The sequence below is a fragment of the Phlebotomus argentipes genome, unplaced genomic scaffold, assembly GCF_947086385.1.
Source record: "Phlebotomus argentipes unplaced genomic scaffold, Phlebotomus argentipes genome assembly scaffold_18, whole genome shotgun sequence".
Classification (NCBI taxonomy): domain Eukaryota; kingdom Metazoa; phylum Arthropoda; class Insecta; order Diptera; family Psychodidae; genus Phlebotomus; species Phlebotomus argentipes.
Window position 1 is genome coordinate 1,101,091 of NW_026776177.1, and position 25,375 is coordinate 1,126,465.

Consider the following 25,375-nt stretch of genomic DNA (forward strand, 5'->3'; position numbering starts at 1 on the left):
AATTTGGATCTTTAACCTATTTTACACAAGCGCACTATTTTTAACCATAATCCAAAATGTGAAAATTGTCTTGAGAATGTCGCCCAAATATTCTCACTTGATATAAATTTAGAATAAATGAAGACCCTTTTCAACACATAATTTCATAGCAAAACCCATTGTTATTGCACGACAAATTTAATAGTGTTTCACACAGACTGAAAGATTTACGACTATCAGTATATTATTCCGCATTATTATATCTTATAGTGGCTCTAAAGCACACACACTTACAAAACCACCGAATGTCGAGCAATTTACATAATATTCAAAATTATTCTGCAAATCATTCAATATTTAATCTATCTACCTGACTCATACACGTTCTTACCCCAAAATTTTCATATGCAAATATATATATATGTACATAAACCCTGGAATTTACACGGTATTTACCTTTGAAATTATCTCAAGAGGAACACATGTGGCTCTTACTCATAATCGAATTAATCTCATTAATTTTATGAAGTGATCTCGAACGAATTACACATTTTACCGTGCATTACAAACACTAACTCGCGGCGTGATTCTATTTTAGAGTTTTGAATTTTGTCCTCACAAAACCACAAAGCACAATGTATGTAAAGTTGAACGCATTTCAGACTCAATTACGTGTGCAATTTGCAATAAGAAAAAAAAACACACAAACAGAGAAACAGCCATGATAAGTAGAGAAAAGAAGGAAGAGTGAGAGAGGAAAGAAGTCTTTCTTCTCACGTTTTGACCGAAATTTCCCCAAGACTCAATAGTTCAATAGAACAGAAAAACTACGATGCATAGTGTACATTGTAAGAAAAACTGGCAATTTCATATGTAGTTTAATATATTGTTTATGCATTGTACACTCATTCTTCTCAATGCGTGAGTATGAAAAGAAATTGATTGAATAACATGTACACACATTTGGCTTCAGCCTCTCTTAAGAGAGCGCACGATTTTGTGTATTATTATAACGGAAGAAGTCATTTAAGATCAGTGTCTGAGAGAGTTCAGAGATCCTCACGAATTTTCACCTGATACCACACACCGACCATCAGTGTGTGTTTACATTTTCAATCAGTCTTTTATTTATTCACGATTATCTCCACTCAAATTGCTCTCGCCTCAATACCGTTTTGCTTGCACTTCTTGTAACAATTTTCAAATTATTGCTTATGAATTTCATTATCTACTTATGTTTCGAAGCACACATTGTTTAACTTTTAGGGTTTCTAGAGATAATTTGAATATATAAAAAACACAGTTAAGATATCCTAAATATTTTAACCTCAATTATAGGCAAGAAACATGAAAATCTCTTCTGTATTTTCGTACGCCTTAGGGCTGCATATCTTTCACAAAATCAAGTAAATTACCTTTTCTTAACGGTTTTATATTCTAATGCCACACATTCAATCCCACGGGATTTCCCGTGCCATCTCAACACCCAGCAAAAGAGCGGCAAAAGTGAGCCAAGAGACGCGATGAGAAAGTAATTACAAATACATCAAAAACAGCCATAGAACTGAGTCGCAAAATAATCTAAGGAAAATATGTTTGAGGATTAAATAAATCGGTTCTCTTGTCAGCGCTTCCCTGCACACACACACTCACTCACTCCACTCTAGCCCATAATAATAATACTGTTGGAATATCCTCATATTCTATTTCAACATGACACTAATTGCGGTCATCATCATCTTCATCTTTCTCTCCAACACTTCTTATCAACACTGTTAGGTACACACACATGCTATTATTGTTCAAATGCGATGCTACCATATGCTTTTCCATTCTTGTCCCTCACTCAAGCCACACACCATATTCCAGTTGTCTCAATGCCACTATATAACAGTGTGTATAATCATATTTGCTGAAATCATACTTGTTCGCATTACTGACTGGTTTTGGTTGAGACTGGATTATTTGCCTCCTTTATGCTCTCCTCTCGCCCATCTGTAGAGTCTCCTCCCTCCTCCCCATTTACTAAATAATCCCCAACCACAAGTATATTCTATTCCCAAACATTCAATCCTTCCTCTTCAGCTCTCTCTCTCTCTGTCTTTTGCCATTTTCCATGCTGTGGCATTTTCTCCAAGTCCAGAAAGTATGAGGAGACCATTTTATCCTCTCGCACAGTCCCTCCACACACTCCGATCATCCTCAAAATGTGCTCACAAACACACACACATTTGTAGCATACAAACATACAAGCATGTAAAAGTACAATCACAGTATTTATACTTAGGAATATAACTAGATAAAATGTCACATTAATGTGCATTTTATTGGATGCTTGCCAATCTAATTTAGATTTACTCTTCTATCTCACTCACATTTTTTCCACCTCACCACCCAATACTGGCTTTTTGTTGAGTGTGTACAAATTTAGAAATTCAATTTAGGCAAAGGCACATCATCATGAATTTGTTACACTTCACTCTCGTGAAACCATTGCGAGACGAAGGCATCCAACAATTTTCATCTCCAATTCATCATACTCGTTATTTGATATACAGACACACGCATCTATTCAAATAATTTGCAAAATATTGCGAATATCACCATTAATTAATGTGTTAATACTAACAAGATGCCAACAGAGGAAGAACCATTTTATGTTTTTCCCATGTATTGTATACACCTTTGCCTACACAATTTTCTATACACCAAAACATTTTTGCAAAAATTATAAGCGCACATAGAGACGAAAGGGAAGCAGTTGCAGACTGAAAACATACATTTATCTCCCCCTTTATATATAGGTATCTCTGAATTTTCACGTAATGAATATACAACATTTAGTATATAAAATGAAATCTTTGCTCTGAAAGAATTTCTCTCTCTCTCTACAAAAGTGCGATGAAAAAAACAGAAGCACAAAGAATGGAATGCGAATAATTTTGTGGGAAAAGGGAGAAATGGAACGTTATCAAGGCGGCAAAAAAGTCCTAAAACTCAGAAAACTTCATATACAAGAAAACTCCACAGTGTTCTCGGTATCATGATAGTAAACTTTTTGCCATTGCAAAACTATATAACAACTTTTTCCTAACTCTTGAGAAGCACAGCCAGTTTTTTTCCGTTGCATCTTTTTATATTAATTTCCGTTGCACAAATTTTTTTTTCACTGGTTCAAGAATTTTGCGGGTGCATTCGTCATATTCGAATCAGAAAGTCTCTTCTCTCTCTCTCGCACTCAAAACATTGGCATAAATTCTTGTATAGCATACAAAATTTCACACAAAATATTCTCTCGCTGATTTATTGTGGTTACGGCCAAAGTTGGATTTGAGAAATAGCAATTGAGAATAATTCGAGGTCAATACTGTACTGCAGTAAGTACATCACATTGAATTGGTGCATAATAACACAATGCGACATAATAAATCTGTCTGCGATGCTAGAAATAGACAGTTTTTTTTGCTGCACGAAAAGAATATAACTAAAAAATTTCCTTCTGTTTAATTCAACTCTTAAGTATGAAAATAAGTTGTTTATAATTTTTTTTTAAACTGATTCTTAGAAACATAAGAGACATTTTAGAACCATCGAATCGTACAAAATTTATAGTTTCTAGTTTGTCTCTCAACAGTTGAATACAAAATGTGTCGACTTTATCTCTCATGCTGAACTGAAAAGTGTCGCTTTGGTCTCTCATCTTTTCCACCACATCGCACAAATCTCGCGAAGCTTATTCTGTATGTTCAACTCAATTCTTCCTTTCCATATACAGCCAAAAAGTGCATTATATTCCAATGCATAGTCATATACATTGTAAAAGTATTGCGCACATATTGGGCTTGCATTGAACCACGTCTCGGAATATAAAGGTAAGATCCACTTGTGCTGCTGTTAATGCTTGCACGTACATGTTTAGCACATGAATGAGATCTCTTTTTCAGCTCAGCTCTGATTAATTAGATCAATCGTTTTATTTTTCTTCTAACAACATAAACGTTTTATAATAAGAAATTTGTCAAAAAAAGCGTGTTAAAGTGCCACAAAAGTATGAATTTTGTAGGTTAGACCAACAATCTTCCAAGCCAAACACCAAAAACGGCTGAAGCTACATACAAAATTAATTTACTCCACACTGAATACCATCATTCACCTATGCAAGAGACATCTTTATGAGACTGTAATATGTTTGCCATGACTACGTACACGGAAAGACGACATTTGTCTTTCGTTTATTTTTTCTCTGTCCCGTCGTCTGTAGTCTCTCTTTTATGCACTTGTCTTCAATACCCTTTGTAGAATAGGGGCGCGCCTTGCAGTTTCTCCCCAAAAGCCCACCCTTTTTTCACCCCCCCACATTTTCTCCCCTAGCCATCTTCTCGCATACATTTTTCCCATACAAATTTTATACACGAGTAACGAAAATATCTTCATACAAGCCTGAGGAAAGGCGTCTGTCTGGAGGAAAAATTGCTCACTAAAAGGTTACCTATTCTCTGCCTCTTGTACATACATAGCTCTACACTTCCACCTTAGCACAGAGGACAATAAAATATTCGCTCATCCTTGCACAATTTCTTCTCTTTTCCATACAGAAACATATAGCAAAAGAAAAAAAGGAACGTATGTTCTCAATGCCAAAATACTCCACACATTTATGAATACAGCACGTAACTAATCAAATAAATTTCCTGTATATGCCATAGAATGCATCTTCTATAGTGCAAAATTACATTATAAATCTCATGTCTTTCTCTCCAACAAGAGCGCGCGCGCTATATATGTGAGTGAGTCATATAAAATTCATAATTTATGCACAGAAGTCTACACTTAATTTATAATTGTACATCCTCTACTTAAAATGCACTTTTGCACCATTTCCACAAGCGTGTATTACCCTCCATTGATGTGTTCACATTCAAAATATTCGCCACGTAATAATAAATTAATTGCACACACCGTTATTTAACATCAATGATGTGCAGAGAAAATCATCAGCTTCGAGAGCCTATAGACACATCTCCGACACTCTATAGTATTCTCAGCTATTATGTCTGATTAATAAATCTTCCACAGAATATCACAATGCCTAAGATATGAAAAGACATCCACTTGTTTGACAAGAAGATGCGACAAGGGAAAAATGAAGATTGTCTGTGTATGTAAATCGCATTAATAGCATAAATCATTCTTCTTATTGCACACGTAATTGCCTTTAATATCTCCCGATAGACTTTTCCCCCATTATGTCAACTCCCAAATAACACTCCAAAAACCAAAACTGTGTAAAAGGATCATTGAAAGGCGGAGAAGAAGCATAAATAAATTACAATTTTTCTTCCCCATTTTCAGAGAAATAAGAAAAGAATAAGAAAAAAATCAATGATAAGTTATGAGAATGGAATCATGCCCATATATTATTGCACTGATTCCACCAACTTACATCGAAAGTGGAAGTATAGGATTGCGATGTGGAGCCTGTAAATGTCGAACTCTTACGATATTTCATGATATCTGAATAGAATGGATGAAATTTGTTATAACATTTCCCTCTCTCCGTTGTTTCTACCCTTCACATATGGTTTACAGATAAAATATCCGTGATATTTTATCATGACAAAGAAGAGAGAATCTACACAAAGAGATTTGTTGTTTCACAAGAAGAAAAAGAGGAAGATTACTGAATTTGTGTCAAATATTAATGTCCCTCCTCTTCTGGAAAAACTTTCTGGTCACTTTGGAAATATTGTACATCTGAGAACATTTTCACTTCTTCTCCAACCCTAAAATCCGTTTTGGCGTGAAATTTCTTCCCCTTGGGCTCTTGATATTCCCATTGGAATATTTTACCGGAATTCCTCTCCAAAACATTGTGTAACTGATAAATTCCCCAGGTTCCGTGGATGAGCAAATACACAGCGTACTTTGGTATGAGGAGAAACTGCTAAATTTTCAATTGATAGCTTAAATCGATATAATTAACTTGTTCAACTATTTTCTCTCCCGCAAATTCAATTGATCCCCATCACACCCCGCCACACCTTCAGGCCATAAGCTCATATTCGTCTGCACACCGCCCGCCCATAAGTGCACTATGCATATGTATATCTCTGGCCCGTATAGCACACATAATGTATATTCCAGGTCAACTTGCTCCATCTTCCACATGCCTTTGCACCACTTCCACACCCACCCCCGCCTGCTTGCGGTAATGGTGATGTGCCCTCTGAAATGAATGAATCAATTGTTCAACCTTCTGCTTGTTCACGATGCCCTCCGACGCTATTCCACAGCCCCAACCAATTCACCCCTCAATATGCCACTGCAGCAAACCCTCAACGCCTCAAATCCACCCCCCGCCTACCCATCCCATTTCTTCAAGAGTGAACTACAGTGGTTTTACATTTCAAATGTGATGGCAGCCCGAGAACACTCTGAACTTCAGACACAATTTCTCAGTTTGTCCGATGCATAAATTCAATATGTATGTACGTTCATATCGTCTATCATCGTATGAATACGTTAATCACTATGAAAAAATTATGTTTTTGGATAAGATAAGTAATCTGAAAATCTTCCCAAAATTCCCATATCACACACCGTTCGTTGCAACATTATTTTCATAACATTATAAGTAAGCTGTCAAAAATATTAATTTATAAAAATGCGTTGCAAGATTACAATTCATAGAATTTACGAAAGTGGGGAATTTTATATACTTCGAAGGTAAATTAACACAAATTTGAGCCCATTTCAATGCACACGATTGAGGTTATGTGTTTCCGGACATCCTTCGACCATTTCTAAGGAAACTAATTGGGTTCCGAAGCATTTGCTTTGATTCTATTTATAAAATAGAATAGAATTGTCACTAGGAATCACTATTTCGTCCTATTGAATTGATTCTTCCCGTTTGACAGCTGACATCCATATTAAATAAACTATCAACTGCACCTTTCAATGCTTTCTCGTTCGTATTTCTTCGTACTTTACACTAGCGCCGCCTGGCGGCCCTTAATATAAGCTGTAAAAATCGTAAAGTTGCAACCCAAATTCATAGTTTTTACGAAATGGAAATACGAATTGCATAAAATTACAATCGTTCGTAGGTATATTTTAAGACAAGAATATAAAGTAATAGCTTGAAATTTCATATTCAGTCTCTGGGTAGAATATATCAAGTGTGCATTGCACACACGTTATATTGTGCAATTCCATGGGATTTACAAATGTGGTTGAGTGTGCAGAGTTTAGATCAGAGATGCTTGTTTTGCATTTGATTTGTGGTTTTTCAAACGTAATCACATTCAAAATTGCTTTTCTGATCCCTCACTGCTCTCCCCCGAGGTCTCTCTACACTCAATTTGCCCATTCTTTTGCCCTCTGCTCACCTCAAATGCTACAATCACTGCAACTGACATTGGCGAATTAACTATCACTGAGTTTTCCAGTAAGTAAATCAAATCGAGAAGTGAATGATGATGATTCCACCTCAAATTTTGCACACAGTTAACACACATACAATGTGTACATATTCATTGAATTCAACCACTTTTGGTAATTTAATCTCCACAAAAGGTTCAATGAAGATGTCTTGTCACCAATGTGTAAAACAAGTACTTTAAAGAGGATCCAATGAGTGCCTGAGTACATATAGTAAAGGGGCTTCAGGGGTGAAAATACACACAAATTGAAAGTGTCAAATAGACAAAGTGCTTAATTACAGTGACATTTTCATTAAAACAGTTTGTTTTTCCTCACAATTGTCTACATTTTGTAATTAACTGGCACTAAAAAGGCACACACAAACACTGTTTGCAACAGCAGGTAATTTAGAATCACAACGCTATATTTTCAATTAACTCCCCTATTTATACATTCTACCTACATATATGCATAGGTAATATCAATTAGAATCCCGCGCATACACTATGCGAATCGTTTTATGTTTGGATTATTACAAAAATTGCTCGAATCCTCTCAAACATCAACAATATTCTTTTATCAGCAACCCTCATTCTCCATGTCCTTTTCAAGATGCTCCACGTGCAACATGAATGCAAAAGGTAAACAGTTATACACATTTTCCACAGATATCCTCAACTTTGCAGCAACAAAACATGACGGCACATTTGGTTACACAGCAAACGTGTAGTGAAAGAGGGGTTGTTGGAGGTGAATCACCGTGTGCATTTGAAAAGTGTTTGTACACCATGTCCAGAATACTAATAGAGTGACAACACAATGAAATCAACTCTTGAGCATTTACCAACTTCACAATGTGTTGTGCGCTATAATAAGCCACAAAACATCATAAGACATGACCCCCCGAACCAAACTATAGATTCTCAATTACGAACACCATCAAGTGTGTGTGTTAAAAATTTCTTTTTCCACCATTTCTCTCGCTCTGTCTTTCTCTCAATAAAAATTCTTAGACTTCAGGCTCACGACATCTGAAATCGCATAATCTCAAGTGTATCGCGAAAACTGTCGCAAACTCATTTGCATTCGCACACATAACCATACATAACTGTGTTATACGACATTCAAGCAAAGAAATTCTTGCACTTTTGGATATTTTCAGTCTTTTCACACACTCTGTGTGAGTTTAGTTCTAATTTTATATCATTTTAAAACGAACGACAAATAGACGTGAGGCCATTGAACTAATAGATTTAATACAGCATTATGTACAATGAAAAACATTATTATTCACCCGTATTTTTCACACCTTTCCTCTCACTCTCTCTCTCACTCTCTTCCTTCACACCTCTTTAACGCTTTATGCTCAGAGTCTTGAGGTTTTTCCAACATATTTGTCTCACTGTGTGGAAAGTTTTGCTTTGTCAACTTTGTAATTCATGCTCAATTGGATTTGCCATTTATGCAATGTTTTTTCTCATTCGATTGTGCGATACGAAAAAAGGGGGAAATTAGATAATAATCACACAACAATTGAATCCTGTGTTTAGAAACCACGAAAAAGATATAATTAGGGATTTTCCCCGGCAAATCTTCTAATTAAATAATTTATTACTAATCATGAGTATTATTTGCCAAATCCGATATTAATTACATAAAATAATTTACTGATAATATGATAGATAATATTGAAGGTAAACCAATCTCGCATAAAGCAATAAAGCACACTATAATTGAAACATCAGAATCGGATTAAAGTTTCAAACCCAAAATCCAATAGTCAATTAACGACCATCAAACAACAAGCTTCTGCCATTTGCTGGGGCATTGCCACCGTATACACACAAAATGTGGGTGAATCTCATGAACTTCCAACCACTCTGCGTTGTGTATTATGTACCGAAATTCACCATATAAATGTTGCCACGAAAAACCTTTATTAGAACCGTCGAAAAATCTGTCGGAATGTCACGAAAGAAATGGCAAAACTGCATTACACAATAAGAGATTGAAGTATAGGAAAAAAAGCTGATATATTTACGAAAATTAGGTTTTTTTTCAGCATATTTTGCATGGCAATTTTTTGACATTCTTGTAACTATACCCTATATTATAGATTGTATATTGTATTGTTCCTCTCGCTTCACATTTACGTCCTATGCAAAACAATTTTCATCTCCTCTACTCACTGCATTTTTATCGTTTATTGCCCACCAGGCAAATTCATAACAATGAAAATTTGATGAAAATTTTTCAGCTACAAAATTTTGACTTAAACGGGGTTACAAGGATAGCCAGGCAAAATGGAGAAAATACCATTAAACAAAAAAAAAACTAGTCAATATAAAAATAGAATCTAATTTTTTCTCTCTCTCTCGTTGCACTCATGGACATTTTATGTGCCAAATAACGCGTTGGAAGCACAAATTTCGTGCCAGTCCTGACACAACAAACGAGAGCAAATGGTTTGAGTGGGGTTAGTGATAAAAGGGGTTAGAATGGCTATTTTGCGGTGTGACAGACTCGCGAAGCAGGACAACACCATCGAGATTGCTCCGCAGGTGCAACAAGGAAGTCCATGAGTGAGTTTAAAACTCTCTCCACACTCTCTACTGTTCACCCCCGTTCAACTCAATGTGTATCCACATTTATATTTATTCCGTTGCAGTGCCGTAGTTGTTCTTCTCCCCATTTTTTCCACCCTCTCTCACTCTCCCTCTCTCTCTCTCTCTGTGTACATGCACATGTATGTATCAAAAACATTCAACCCCCAACAGAGGAAAATTCAATGATGTTGACCAGGAAAAAGAGCAACTTTCTCCCACCCCCGCAACACTGCAGGTATTCTCTCTCACACAGCCGCCCAGCCAACACAGCCTCTCGCATACAGAATACATCATACGACACGTTATAGTTTTATGTGAGCTTCATAAATATCAATTCAATTTGATTCTGAAACACAAACACACACACAGCCAGACACACATTGGGGTCAGAGGGCAAAAAGGGAACAGTGAAAAGAGTGCAAAGTCAAAAAATGTATGGCAGAGAGCAAAAATTAACTCCTATATATGCCCTATATTACCTGTCCTTCTGGGATAGAACAGAAAAAAACAATATCAAATTAAATGTCTAAAGGGATACATAAATATTAATAATCCTCTTTTCCCCACACGTGAACATACATTTTTATACTGAATAGTAACATACGATATAAACATTTTCACCCAAACGCGCGCCACCCAGCCAGACGAAGACTATTTGAATTTTATGATGCTCCTCAATTCCCACAAGTGTGCCAATTTTTTTTTTTGTTTTTATACCACAAACAACCATTAAGCACATCAAATCGATTGCGTCTTAAAGACTCTTACAGTGTTGAGAATAGCCCAAAGAAACATGCTGAATTTCTTCCCTAAATTTGAATATATTGAAATTCATGCACAAATTGCACGCGAATTAGTTTAGTTAAGAAGTTAATTAACACTATACTATAATTTAAATTAAAATTTCCATCTTATAAATTCCCTTGTGAGAAAAACAAACAGCAAAATTCCTTCTCCACCTCTTGTCGGAATCACTTAAAAACCAATGAGTCCCCAATATAACTAAAGTGCTTCTAAATACTAACTTCTTTTTTCTACCTCTAACAAATTGAACATAAAAAAGTTGGAATTATCAACTTTTAAGTATCACATTTTATGAAGCTCGTTAACGCTATATAGCCTATCTTAATGTGTCTCGCGATTGAAAAAGGCCTCGTGCATTAAATCTCTCATTCTCACTGTTGAAACCAATCCGAATCATCTTCTATATAACCTCCCCAGTGCGCGAGTCTTTCTCTCTCTCCCTTTTTACCTCCCTGCGAAACTCACTCGAGCGATCGTAAATTCTCGAGAATAGACAAAGTTTCCAACTCGCTGTGCGGATTTAATTGGCACAGAGGCACTTTTGTGTGATTGAGGTGATTCTCTCTCTTGCTGGGACGATTGATTCTCTTCGTGTTGTTTCCACTGTATTGTGTACATATATATATAGTAATATGGCAGGCAAATATCAACTCACCTTTCCCTGCATTATGAGACGAATTGTGAGTGTCACTGATGGATCTGCAGACTCCATTTTCTTATTGGTTTCATCCATTTTGCCCTCACACTGCTCTTTCTCTTGCCTTTAATCCAACAATCTCTTTCTCACTTGCTCAATTTCTTCTTTAACGGATTCTATATAGGATATCTGGCCGTCAACTGAGTCACACAAGTGTTGTGTGCGCAATTTTCGCGATGAGAAAACAAACTGTCTTGATATTCACAGTGTGCAATGCGTATATTGCTTCTTCTTTTTGTCGTGTCGCCTCCTTGGCGAATTCAAAACTTGCTGGATGGCAATGTTTGCACCGAATTGAGAGAGATAATAATTGAAAGCTGTGAAAATGTGTGTGAAATTTTCGTCTCCAGACTTGAAGAAAATTGTTGCAGTTGCAGAGAGATCGCGCGCTTCTTCTTCGTTTCTTTCTTTCTTTTTTTCTCCTCCTGTCTTCGTCTCTTCTCACACACAGTTTGAAGACTCAGCACAGCTGTTCCACTGAACTTACAGTGAGAGATACGTTGGAAACTGCAAAAGAGACAAGGGAAGAATATAAATCAATTAATTCTGCACATAAATATCACATTATAACCACGCTATACACATAGGAAATTTGCCACCCCACTGAGAATTGCCCAAGAGGATAGAGGCAAAAAAGGGAAGCAACTCCTTCCCATATGGATTGCACAGTGCGACATAAAACTGCTACATTAATTTTCCACCCTTTTTTTTTGCTCCCTCGCCAGCCAGCCACAGTCATTTTTCTCCACTTGTAATCCCTCCTGATAGAGAAAAAATACGCACATTGTACGATATGTCCCGAACCCAATGCGTTGAGTTCACACCCACACACACACACGCACGAAGCGTCTCCACATCCGCCAGAATACATCTTATTTAATGTATGTAATTCCCCAATTCCCAAACTTTTCCCATACGTAATTTATCAATAATTCCATAGAGTACCATTTTCACAGTTAGATGGTATGTCACACGCCAATCTACCCTTTTCTTCGGCATAACGACAGGGTAGGGAAAAAAGCACCTTCCCTCAGCCATCATTGAATGAACTTTCCACCCTCTCCGCACTCACCCTTCCGTCAGGAGAGACATTCTTTAAATATTCACACACTTCCGCGTGCATCATGAAAGATTGAGAGGTGTTGGGAAGAAGGAGGAGAATAATTGAATCTGTGAGTGGTTTGAGACATCTTTTCCACTCTCCTAAACTCCGTCAACCCCTTGTGTAAAAAATAAGGGGGACGACGAAGATGTTCGCCATCGGGAAAATCTGTCCACTTGTTCTCTATCACTCAATTGTCCCTTTTCACTCCTCATTTCTCTTGTTTTCTCTCACCCCGCCTAAAGTGAATTATGTAAAATCAGTGAATCTTATCTTCTCCGTCTTGTAATCTTCATCGTGCCCGCAAAAAATTGCAAAAATTCATTGGCTTTTTACTAATGTGATGAAGAAGAAGAAGTGACAAATTGCAGTGGAAAAAAGACTCTGTCTGAAGTAGAGTAAATAATGTTTGAATTGATTCATGTTCATTTAACCAGTTCAACGCAACCGCAAAACTTTTCATTGCAAATAATTCATTGGAAACTGTTGCACTTTTCTCACATAAGCAAAAACACACACACACACTTTATCTCAAAAGAGGCGATAAAATTTCATTTTAATACCATTCTGTGCTCAGCCAAACACCGCATTTTACTCAACTCTGGTTCAACATTTTGCAGAAATTTGTTGTGTACTAAAAAGTACACACAAGGATTGATCTTCTCTCCATGAAGTAAGAAAATCCCCATAACTTTTTCCCCCCACACACACACACATCCTCTCTTCTAACAAGTAAGCTTTTAGGAAAAGGAGAGGAGAGAAAAGTTTTCCCTCTTCCCTTCTTGTCGATATATATTGAATTCTCCCAACTATTCTAATTCGACTTAGACAACTTTTGTGCAGTGAATGGCGAAGCCGAAACATGATATTAATACAGCAAATATTTCATTCTAGGGTGACTTCATTGAAAATTCCTCTCCAATAGGAATCCATGAACTTCACTCACAAAAATATTCAATATCACACAAGAAAGGAACCTAATAACATTTCTCAACTTTCTTTCAAATGCAAATACCATTTCCTTGTCTTCCTCACCACTCTCACTCACTCTCCTTGATCAATTTTGATCAATGGCATTCGTGAGGATTCACTTTTTCTGTGCGTCAGGTGAAGAGAGAGAGAGATATAAATCAAATTTCAACCCCGGAAGAACTCTTTGGGGCGCTCGCTTTCTTATCCCAGTCGCGCTACAGATTAGGGAGCCGCGCGATGTGTCTTGCAAGAGGGATTGAAGGATACCCAGAATAAAAAAAAAAACTGCCACGACGCAGAAGGCGCGCACTCTTGGGCACCATGAAGAGGGATCGAATCTCTGTATATATATCTCTCTTTTTGAACCAATTCCCACCATTTGACTGAATTATTGATTCCCATCCGAAGAGAAAAGAAGTTGGAAAAAGAGATCCATTTTAGCCAAACACGTTCCAATGACCTCAGAAAGCCACTTAACTTTATGAACTAATACACATGTTTCTTTTTCTGCACAAAGAAGAAAGAAGAAAGCAACCAGAGAGAATGAGTGAGTGGCGAAGAAAGAGGTGAATATGTGGAAGAGAAAGAGGAAAAATTCTCTCCATATCTCCCATTCTTTTATTCAACTTCTTCACCATCATCATCATCATCTTCTTTCTCTTGCCATTCCTGTTCTCCTCTCTTCATCCACACAACACACTCTCTGTTGTTGTTGTGTGTGCGCCTCACACACATTTTTCTTCTTCTGTTCTCAATTCTCTGGATGTCAGTGACTTCTTCTTCTGTTGCTCCCAGCATAAAAACAAATTGAAGAAGCGCGCCCCATCGATTGCCTTCTCTCTTGCCAATGTGATCTTCCACTTCTTCAGCACGCTGGCAAACACACCTCCTTATAACTCCTCTCTAAGCACCCGATGATTCACGTTTTCTGCAATGCCGTGGACCTCGGCATTCTCAAATCATTCCCGCGCGCTCTCAATTGAAGCCTCTCGCAGTCTTTCTCTCTCTCACTCTGTCCAGCATGTCCAAGACAAGAGCACACAAACACCGGTTAGAATTGTGAGAAAAAAGGGGCGATGCAGTTTAGAAAAATGCAGCCTTGCTGCACTTTTCAACACTCTCGCAATTCGTCTGTGTTTCAAAACCAGTTCAGAGCATAAAAAAAAAACAAATTACTGCCTTTCCACCCAAAAGCTAGGTTACAAATTTGCATTCGACAAGATGAACTGCGCGCGCGACCTTTAGCGATAAGAGGCAAACGACCTTCCCATTGTATTAGGCTGTCAACTGATACAGAAATAAAGCCTATCCAGAATCCTCCTTTGTCAGGTTTTTAATCAAATTGCAAAGTGCCGAGAATAGAATCACAACGATTGCGAAGCAAAATGCCTTTGTTGTGCTTCTGCCAGACTTCGAGACGCTGCTGGAGGCCTCCTTCGAGTACTCTGCCGCTTGGCGTGCAGCGCCCCTTGCGAGCCGGCGAGCGCTGGACGAAAAGGGGGCGCGCGCGAGAGCGAGAAAGACTCATCGCAGAGTCGAGTTCACATAACGGTGCTACCAGTTTGTCTATCGATTGACCAAACATGACCGTTTTTGTATATTTCTACTAAATACGTGGAGAACACACAAGAGTCTTGTGAAATTTCTACGGCTTTTCCATGTGATCGCTTTTCCTCTCTCTCTCTCTCGCATTTCACCCCAAAACAAATCCGCACACACAAGGCGCGCGCGGTGTGGCTTCCACGAGTTCACCCATCGCGCGAGTTGGGTTGATTTTTGTGAAGGCGGAATTCTCAGAAGTCGCTGAAATTTTCCGGGGGAAAATTGACAACATGATCCCCATGCAAACAATCTCAAGCAGTTCCGCTTATCATCGTTGAGAGGAAATTGTGGGAAAAGTGCGTAGAAGCCAAATAATAATAAAAAAAGTGTGACAGCAATTGTCAGCAGTCGGTATGGCAGAGCCACCCTGCCTTATCCACGTGGCATCGATTTTTACGCGTATGTAGTTTTTGGTTGTGAAAAACAACTCGATGTTTTTCTCTTTTTTCGCCCCTCTCAATTGCATTTATTGCAGTCCAACGAGACTTTTCGCGACTGCAATTGCATACAAGGTGAATAATTTGGCGGCGAGGCGATAAAAATAGACATTAGCGAGTGAGCCTCACCGTCGATGTGAGGCAAAAACAAAAAGAAGACCCACTCGAAGGAGGCTCTCGGCGCTGCACCGTTGAGCGAAAACGCCCCAAAAGTACCCACCGGAGGCGCTCCGGCCACCCCGCCGGCCACACAATGTTGCAGAGGAGTACTCACAAAATTGCGTCTTGGCGTTGCACTCTCGGCTTTTCATCTCAATGGATGGCTGGCATGGGTCATTTTTCGACAGTTCGCAAACACGCTCTCTTTGTCTCGCACTTTTCCTGGCGCCCTGCACGCTTCACTGGATGCGGTGTGGAGGTAGCGAGAAGGGGGGAGACACACTATTTTCCTGGGGCACACAATTACAAAAAACTCACTATATAAAATAAGAGAGAATTTCTGTTCTGGGGAATAGAATAAAAGGTATGAGATGTATCGCGTTCAGAAAGTGACTGACATTTTGCCTCGAACAGCGCATAGCGGTACCTCCGGTTCGCTCTAGTGCTCTCACTCGCACACCCGGCGCCGCGCCTATCGTGCCCTCTCTGTCGCTCGCACGGCACCAGCGCCGTTTAACGGCCAATGGCGAGAGCATGCATGCTAGTTCGTCTCATTCGCACGCGCTTACACTCAGAGAAATGAGCGAATCGCTGAGATTCGTGTGCATCAAAAGCGGCGAGTTGATAATAATTAGCATATTTCTGATATATTATGAGCAGAAATCAAGCTGATTTATGAATTTTTAACATCCTAAAGTCGTAACATTTTATTGTCATTCAACAAGCGCAGAAAGACGATCTTTTGTTTGTTGTTTTTACGTTGTTTTCAAATGTAATTACAAACAAACATATTCGAGAGAAACAAATAAATAACATGCTCTGTGAAAGTACTAAATATTTTATATATTTTTGAGGACTTTGCACAGATTTTACACAAAATGAAATGATGGAAAAGAATTTTTTAATAAACTCTTTGCTTTTGTCCCTTTTTCCAACTATTTTTTGGAAGCTTTATGTGCTGTGAACAAAATCATGTGGGTGGAATTTTATTAGAATGAAAAGGCATTCATGAATTTTTCCAAATATTCACGCATTTGCAGATTTGTTGTTTAAGTTTGCTTTTAATGCTCTCTATTCACTATATTTTCTAGCAACAAATATTCTTCAATAATCCTCAATAATCTTTCAGCATTTGTCGTAAAACTTCACACACACAGGAAGCTCTGAAAACCCGGAAAAACGACCGGAAAGCTGCAAAAGTCCGCAAATTTTGGCTTAAAGAGCGCTCTGAAAAGGCACATTGTTTGGGAAGAAATTGTTTGGTGGGCGAAACCGACTGTAGGACTGCATTTGATGATAAGTTCCGCAGGAGGAGCTTTCGTGGCGCAGCCATATATCGCATATGCCACCCACTTGGCAATTGAAGCGTCAGGGAGGTTGGCGGGATGATTGAAGTTTCGGCGGAACGACTGTGGGTGGCCCGGAGTTCAAGAGGCTGAAGCTCATCGAGGGAGCTTTTGACTGGCATAGAGTGTGTGTGTATGTGGAAAAGTGCAAGTATGAAGATGATGCAAAATTTTCCGAGCAATAACACATGATGCTCGCAATTTGTGTGCTGCAAGAGTCCTCCACAGGGTGGCCACCCTCAGGCAGCCCGGGTGAAACTTCATTCTCATGCACGAAATTTAATGAAATTCTCCAGAGACTTCAGCTCTCTGGGGAGAGAGACACACTTTTCACCTCCAGTGATTTAATTAATAATTCTTGGCAAAATCGAATAGAAATGCAAGTTTCGCCACGGGGTGGGCGAAGTTCGCAGTGGTCGGAAGATGTCTTGGCAAATTGGATTAGAGAAAGCCGTAAAAGTGCGTCCCAAAACCATAAAAGGGTCGCGCGCTCACAAACAATAAAAAATGCACATTCCTCGAGAGACAGAAGAAGAGGAAAAGTCTGAGCGAGGAAAGAGAATGGAAGCCAGATGATTGTTGGATGGGGCGGAGTAAAATCAATTTTCCTCAATAACGAGAATTTTTCTTACTCCTCTCGCCAAATAATTGAGTCATCGTCATTTCTTGTGAGTTAATCAAATCAGGGTGAAAGGAAATATTGACTCGAAACACTTTTCTTTGGATTTTTTCTCCCCCCCCCTTCCACATCCCGGGACGTCTTCTGAGGAATTTACTCTCCCCCCCAACCCCCTGTGACTCGAGTGACATCATTCGAGGAGCTCTCAAGGAGGAAAATCGCTCTGCAATCATTTTATATCGGGGGACAGTTTGTCGCCGAAGTGCTTCTCAAAACCGTGGCGAGAGAGAATTTCCATGGATTTGTTTTATAGATCAGATTTATACTAAGTTTCCTCCTGGGAAGTTATTCGTGTTAGTTGATGATCGTTGGTGTGCAAGAGAGTCTGCAGTGCTTTAACCCCCTGACAATTTGCTCCGCGCCCCAGAAGGCGAGATCAAATGGGACAATTTTAGTACAAAAGTGTGTGTGTGTATACAAATATTGAAAAACAAACAACGGAGAAGCTCAAAAAGCTCTCAAGCTACATGGAATTTTGTTTTCCTTTTGGTGAACTTTTACATCCTCGCTCCCAACTTTTATTGGGAATATTTGATTTTATCTCTCCTGCATCCGCCTGGCAAATAAAGTCACCCCCGCCCCTGTTGAAGTGTGTCTCTCTGGCTCCGGGAAGAGAGAGCTCCGCCACCATAGCTTGCATAATGTGTCCCATTTTACCGGCAACAGCACCTCAAAATCAAACACAATTGTCAGATTGATTGATTGAGTTTCGGGGTAGTTGAAAATCAGTGAAATTTCATGTGTGATTGAGAGCTTTCCCGATCATGCCAAAAACCCTTCACGAGGGGATGAATTGGGAATGAGAGATAAAATTATTCTATTTCTCCGAAATGTTACCAGAAACAGAGTCAGAGAATCTCTCTCTCTTTCTCTCACTTGCCCATAAGACACATTTTATTCACCGGCGTCATAGAGGAAAATTCACTTCTATTTAATGGTTTTTAGGGAGGCGGAAAGGCAGAGGGAGAGTAGAAAAATGGGGAAAAGCCCCAGGATGCACACACAATATTAATCTCAACGAAAAGCTTTCAGAGGTGCGGCAGACTTAGAAAAATAACAGTGCCTGAAGGTATTTTTAGTAGCATTTTTTGACTCTCTAAGGTGAAGTTGAAAATCTGAATTTTCACCTCGTTTTTCAGAGGACTCTCAAGTATAGCTTTGTTCAAGTTTTCTTTGCCATTGATCGACTTAAAGACATTCAAAGTCTCTCTTCTTTTTTTTGTTGGAGTTAAGAACTCTTGAAATGTGCAATAACTTTGATGCAAATCTGACGAACTATAACTTTCTTTTTGTGAGAAGCTGGATTACAGGGACTTTTAAAAGTATTCTTCTTATGAAATGTCACTTTCAACAGTTTCAATCTACTAAAACTGAAAGCTTCCTTCCAGTTTTGATTCTCTCTGGCGGAAATTACGTGGGCGGTGACTGTTTCCATCGTGGATGTGCTGAAGATTTATTCGGAGCCAGGGACAGAAGGTTCTTTGATGTTTCCACCCTCCCAGAAAATGTTAACATAGAAGGGAGTCTCTTTTTATTCATCCGAAAGTTTCCCTCTTTTGACAAAACGCTGAAAGCTAGAAAAAGAAGATATTAAAGTTTGATTCCCAGTGTGACAATATTGCAGGCAGTTTTGGGCTGTTTTTATTTACCCTTCCGCACGGGTTGGGCGAACAACCTGATAAAGGGGTGTAATAGATCGGAAAAGAGGCACAGCCAGAGAAAACATCATCCCCATTCGACAGGCCGAGAAAAAGGCGCGAATTGTGTGAAGAATACCCGGTCTTTTGTATGTGATTTCCGGTGACGAAAGTCTCTCTCCCATTGTTGTGCGGCTCCCCCGCTGATGGCCCCTCACAGGAGGGTGTCTAACATAATATTTCTTCCGCAATTTCATCCCCATGCGGCGTGTATATCTTTCTACCGCCGGAGCGGAACTTTGCGACGCGTGGTTGAGGGCGTTTTGTCGTCAAATCCACAATACTCGAGGAGAATATTCATATGCTCGGGAATTACAACAAAAGAAACTTTTCTTCCGTCTTGACTTGATGTTGAGAGTCCTTGTCAAAAATGTCATGCACGCCTTAAATAACAGCTGGATTGTCTGGCTGTTGTGCTTGATAAAAACGCGTAAACGATTCGCGTCAGGCTGAAGGAGGAAAGAAAGGATCTATCGGGAGCTGTCGCCATCCGCTGGGACGCTCTTTGGACGATGACAAGGGGAGAAAAGAATGCCGGATAAGACAACTTGCTGATATTGTGATGGATTTCAATATTCGAGCAGTCAATAATCACTGACTGTCTCTCTGGCATGTTGAATAGAATGGCGCTTCGCACAGAAAGATGCTCATAAATTGAAGATGATGTTCTTAAAGTGAAGCAAGAAATAAATTTCCCGCGTCCAAAGTCTGCGTGGCTTCATGTTTTAAAAAGGACAATAAATAAAGTGAAGATTGAGAGGAGATTTGTAAAATAATAAAATAGGCCCAGAAAATGTATCAAAAACAAACAGGAAAACTTCCCATCTGAATATTTCTGGTGAAGGAACATTGAATTTTGGGGATGCTATATTTGAGAGTGGCTGTCAAAACTTTTGTGGGTGGATATGTAGCATTTAAATTTAAAATTTTCCCTCACAAAAGGCAATATTTTGGCTCACTGTTGCGCACATCAAATATTCAAATGATGCCACAACACAGCCTCCACGCAATTTTCAATAACTTCCAATCATGCCGAGGCTCAGCGACCTTAATCACCCAATGAAGTTTATTGGGAAGAATACCGATACAGCACAAAAGCATGGGGAGAACACAAATGTACATAGTAATGCAAATATTTTGACTTGATAAAGATCATTTGTGGCACAGATAGCGAATAAAAGTTCGCTACATTTGTAGCGTTTTTAGGGGAAATCTCTGTTAAAATTCCGTTTTTTCGACATTTGAAAAAGTTTTCACTCTTGCTGATGCCGAATCGTTAGCCTGACGTTAGCATTTGAATCTCAAAAAGCACCTTAAAGTCCAGCAAGTTTCGCTACAGGTTATAAATCTATCAAATAAGGCCATGAAAATGCCCGTGAAGCTCTGGCCATAACTTCTCCATCAACTTCTTCAGTCGCGAAGCTTGAGAAACTTTCCCTGAAGCGCGGCCATTCATCTCCAACCCCAGGGTTAATTCTAGCCCTCTTTTAACCAGGAACTTCACAGCATGGAGAAAGTTCCTCCAGTGCAGCTCATTTGAGGAATGGAGTCGATACAGTTTTCATGCTCCAAAATGATCAAAATTTTAATACAAAGCACACCCCGCAAAATCGCCCCTTCCTTGCCCAGGAATTGCAGAGAGAACCTGTGCCAAGGGTTCATCATAGCGCTGAACCGACAAGCATGAGCATAATGACATTCCTCGCTGAATGGCAATCGAGACTGCCAAGTTGAAGCTGGGAATGCATTTAATCATTTGCATCCGGCATATGTTTGATTAATTGCTCGATTGTACTTATCAGATCACTTAAACATACCATCAGGTGAGCCTCTGTTGGCAGTTCTCCCTTCGACGCGACGACCGACAGCAAATATGTTTACACCTGATTACCTCAATTTAATGAGTCACGTGTGCATTTTACGTGTGCACAAGGATCATGGTGGAATCGGGATTCTCTCTGTGAATTGTTAAGCCCTCAACTCGAGACACTCTCTTCAGGTTTAATATCAATGCAATAAATTCGCCACACACACACACAACACACGCGCGCCACACTCTAGCAATCTCACCATGAATATCAATGAAAATTGTCTAAGCACGTAGACTAACAGTGAATTTATGTTGGAATAAATTTTGGCGCGGAGATTTGCCAGAAATCTTACCTTTCCCACAAATCAACTAATTGTTGCCAAATTCAGCTTCTTATGAAGCTTAATCTCACCACTTAGCTATATGTATAAATTTATACATCATTGTGTGAATTGAGCGTGGTAATAAATGTCAAGGGGCAGATATTATGGCCAGAAGTGGTGTACAGCTAAATATTTGCATTGCAAAAGGTTTCGTTTCAACAAATAGAGGCAAGAATTTCCAAAATTTTAATAAATTCGTCACTTTGAATTCATTTGAATTAAAATCTCTTCTTTTTCTACAATTTTTATGGCCTCCAAAAGGCAAATTGTTCGAAAATGAGCATTTAAGTGCTTTTAAGCTCTGTCACTATTCTAATCCTCTCCACTTCTTATCCCGAGCTTAGCACGACTCTTGCGGAAATGCTCATGCTGACTGTCGTCCGTGGAGACTGAGTTGGAATGTTGTTTCTAGTGAGTGTTGCATGAGGAAAAAAGAAGCTCTCCAAGGACAAAATGGGAATTGATTTTGGAATTTTCAAACCAAACACCAACAGAGTTCGGAAATACCATTTGGAATCTGTCGATTTCAGTGTTACCATCGAAAGTCACTCCACCACTTTCCTTCCCCACTTCTCTCCCTCTATCTCTGCTCTTTCCCCATATGAACTGGCACATGTCGAGACTCGAACGTGGTGCCTTTTCCTTCATCCCCTGTCGAGTTTTCCATATGCCGGGGCCAAATGCCAACGGTCGAGGCGGGTTGGGGGTGGCTGTGGTGCCGAAAAAGCCAATATGGATGGGCAAAAAAAGGGGAGAATGGATAAATAGGAGGACAATTGGGATACAAAGTGCCTGCAATCGGTGCGCCAGAGTCTCTAAATCAATTGACTCCCCGGCTAACGGCGCTGCGATTTATCTGATGATCGTGATTTTCAATTGATCCACACTGTAAGGAATATAATTGGTCAGTGGCCGTTGCAGCTGCGATTGTATTTGCACTTCTCCGGCGAAAATCACAACAAAATGTTAGCCCGATAGAGCGGAAAATGTTTACACTGGACAAATACGCCAAGTATTTGAGTAGCAAACTAACTGGAGGGACGCTGAATTGATGTTTGACTCACCCACTGAACCGGATGGCTTCCTGGGGATGTGCAAGCGCCACTGAAATGGGACATTAATGAATCGTGTGCGAGGATTTGCTGCAAATTGCAACATAGAATAACTTTTCACTCGGATTTGCCCTGAAAAGTGCAGCTGGAAAAAAGGTCTACTACAAAAGGTAAAAAAAAAATCACTTTGGATTAATGAGATTGACTGTGCCATATTTTGAAGGGCTTTTAGACTTTATCACACATGCAATTCCAGCATTAGAAATTACTGTGTGAAAAAAGAGATAAACCCCGTGCGAAGCATTTATGCAAGCGCACTGACTTGAGAAGAAAGGGGCGGGGCGTTCTGTTGGGCGTGGCTTTCGATATTCCCCTAAAATCTCGCTTAATTGGAAAAAGGGTAAATGTTGATTCGCAAATTGTAATTGCACGTTACATAACTACTTTCCCGAAAGGGCAAATCCACATTTTCAAAAGCAACCTGGAAAATTTACGCTTTCTTTTGCCTCTCACAATCAACTTTTCTCGTCGATGTAATTTTAGCGTGGCAGAATTTAATTGAATATGATTGAATTTTCAATTATGAAACTTTCCAGCGTGTGATTTTGGCAATTGTGCTCTTGGAATCATTGTAAAACATCACTCGGATGGAAATTCGATTAGAAAAGTCTATTATACCCCCAACACTTTCTATCATGATTGTCACCATTGTCACACTCGCTGGGTGTCACAATTGGTTATACTGCAATTCATACTGCTGTGAGTGCATTAATGCAGTCAAAACACTTCTCAAAGTGACATGCAAACAAATTTTCACACATGTGAGAGCTTTTCAGTGTATTTGATGAATTCATTAGCCATCTTTTTTCTTCCTCTGTTTGAGGGAATTAAAAGAAAAGTCACGGCTTTGCATGTTGTGTGGCATTGGCGTGAAAAAGTGAATAATTCTGAGGGAAGGGCGTGTAAAAAATTCAAACATTTCCCACCCCGTGTATCTCTGTACTTTTTGAATTATTCATATGAAAGTAATGTTATTTCTCATGAGAGATGCTTTCTCATGCTATAAAACAATCTTCGCAAATTGAGGATTTATGTGGCTTTCATTGTGATATATGTCTCAGAATATGATTGTGTGAGAGATTTACAAAGAAGTCTTACTTCTTGCCCATCAATTTTCACGTCTTCTCCGTCGTTTTTGCCTCATCCTTGTGTATGTGTGGGACGAGAAACAATTATTTAATTGCCCTGCAAATACTTAAGTAAACACAACTCCTGGGCTGAGAGTAGAATTCACCAAATTCGTGAGATGTTATTGAAATTACCTTCATACTGAATGCTTTCAGGAGAATTTCAATATATTTCTTTTTTTCTCTCAGCCCAGGAAATACTTCCAAAGATTGTACGCTTTGTGAAGATTCACTGCGCTTTTGCTCAACTTCGAATTAGAATGTTTCACATGAAAGGCACATAAATTTGCAAGAGATGTGAGTATCCGAGAAATTCAAATCAATTTCCCAGATCATTTTCGCCAAATTGGTCAAATAGTTCTGTATTCATTCTGTGAGTGTATAAGAATTTATTCTCACATTTCTTTCAACAATGTTTTAGAAGTGCCATTGAGTCACGTTCTTCCACGAGCAATGCTGAGAATATTTCACTTGATACTGCTGAAGTTTATTCATAACTGTCATCATGAAGATGATTGAGTGTCTATGAATGCACTTCACATATTCATGGATAACGAAAGGGACGAAAGAGGGACAAAAAGGAGCTTCCAAATTCAAAAATCTTGATTGTTGTTGCAGAAAATTTCAAAGATAAAGCTCAAATCTTTTTTTTTTCTTCACCCAAGAGGCAAACATTTGTGTGAAAGAGCCACAGAAAGAACGTTCGGGGTTCGTTAGAAAATATGATTGCAAACGAGTGGAGTGGATGTAAAGTATGTTTGCCGGGTGAGATGAGAATGAAAACGATAGTGAAATGCGACATTGAGTTATGGTTATTGCATTTACCTCTCTCTCTCTCTCGCTCCTTCTCTTGGAGGAAAAAGCTCGACTGCTTGAGCTATGAAATGTGTGATTATGTGTCTGGTGAGAATTGATTTCTGCTTTTGATGAAAGTGGCTGGCAAGACGGTAGATTCGATTGAAGGAAATCCATATCGGAATATTGGAATGTCTGAGGGTGGCAAGAAAAAAGGCCACAGCGAGGATGCAACTCAGACAGCCAATTTCCCCTCAGTTCAATTTGGACAAACTCACACACAGCAAATTGGTTACATTGCCAGTGGGACTTGAGGGAATATTGGTACTACTCACCAGTCTCCTCAAACACGAGTGCGACCCACCAAATTGACCCAATAGCCGTAATCTGCAATACAACAAATAATTGATAATTAATGACAACCACATGTAGTATATTTAGGCAATTATGTATGGCACATATATTGGGAATATTAGCAATTGATTGTGTTTACAGGTTCCTCCCTCGGGAGAGCGTCATTAAAGAGCCGTCCTTGCTGAATTTAATATTGCCGGATGGAAGCCACAGCATGTGAATTATGACAATTTCATTAGCACACCGAATGGCCCAACAAAGTGCCAGCGAGCTCGCGAAAATCGGGAAA

The 25,375-nt window shown here is 39.1% G+C and overlaps 2 protein-coding genes across 7 annotated transcripts in view; one reads left to right on the forward strand and one right to left on the reverse strand.

Annotated features, from left to right (window-relative positions):
* Positions 1-25,375, forward strand: part of LOC132261153 (arf-GAP with coiled-coil, ANK repeat and PH domain-containing protein 2) — a 292,140-nt gene that overhangs the window by 175,939 nt on the left and 90,826 nt on the right. The window lies entirely within an intron of this gene.
* Positions 1-25,375, reverse strand: part of LOC132261158 (poly(rC)-binding protein 3) — a 100,619-nt gene that overhangs the window by 25,163 nt on the left and 50,081 nt on the right. For 5 of the 6 annotated variants that reach the window (XM_059759771.1, XM_059759768.1, XM_059759770.1 and 2 more), the window contains 2 exons: positions 25,068-25,119; positions 11,470-12,018 (listed from right to left, as the gene is read on the reverse strand). In XM_059759771.1, coding sequence (XP_059615754.1) covers positions 11,470-11,547 — 78 coding nt within the window. In that variant the 5' untranslated portion in view covers positions 11,548-12,018; positions 25,068-25,119. Of the gene's footprint in view, positions 1-11,469; positions 12,019-15,898; positions 16,176-25,067; positions 25,120-25,375 lie in introns of those variants that run through there. The other variant, XM_059759769.1, reaches the window with a different exon arrangement.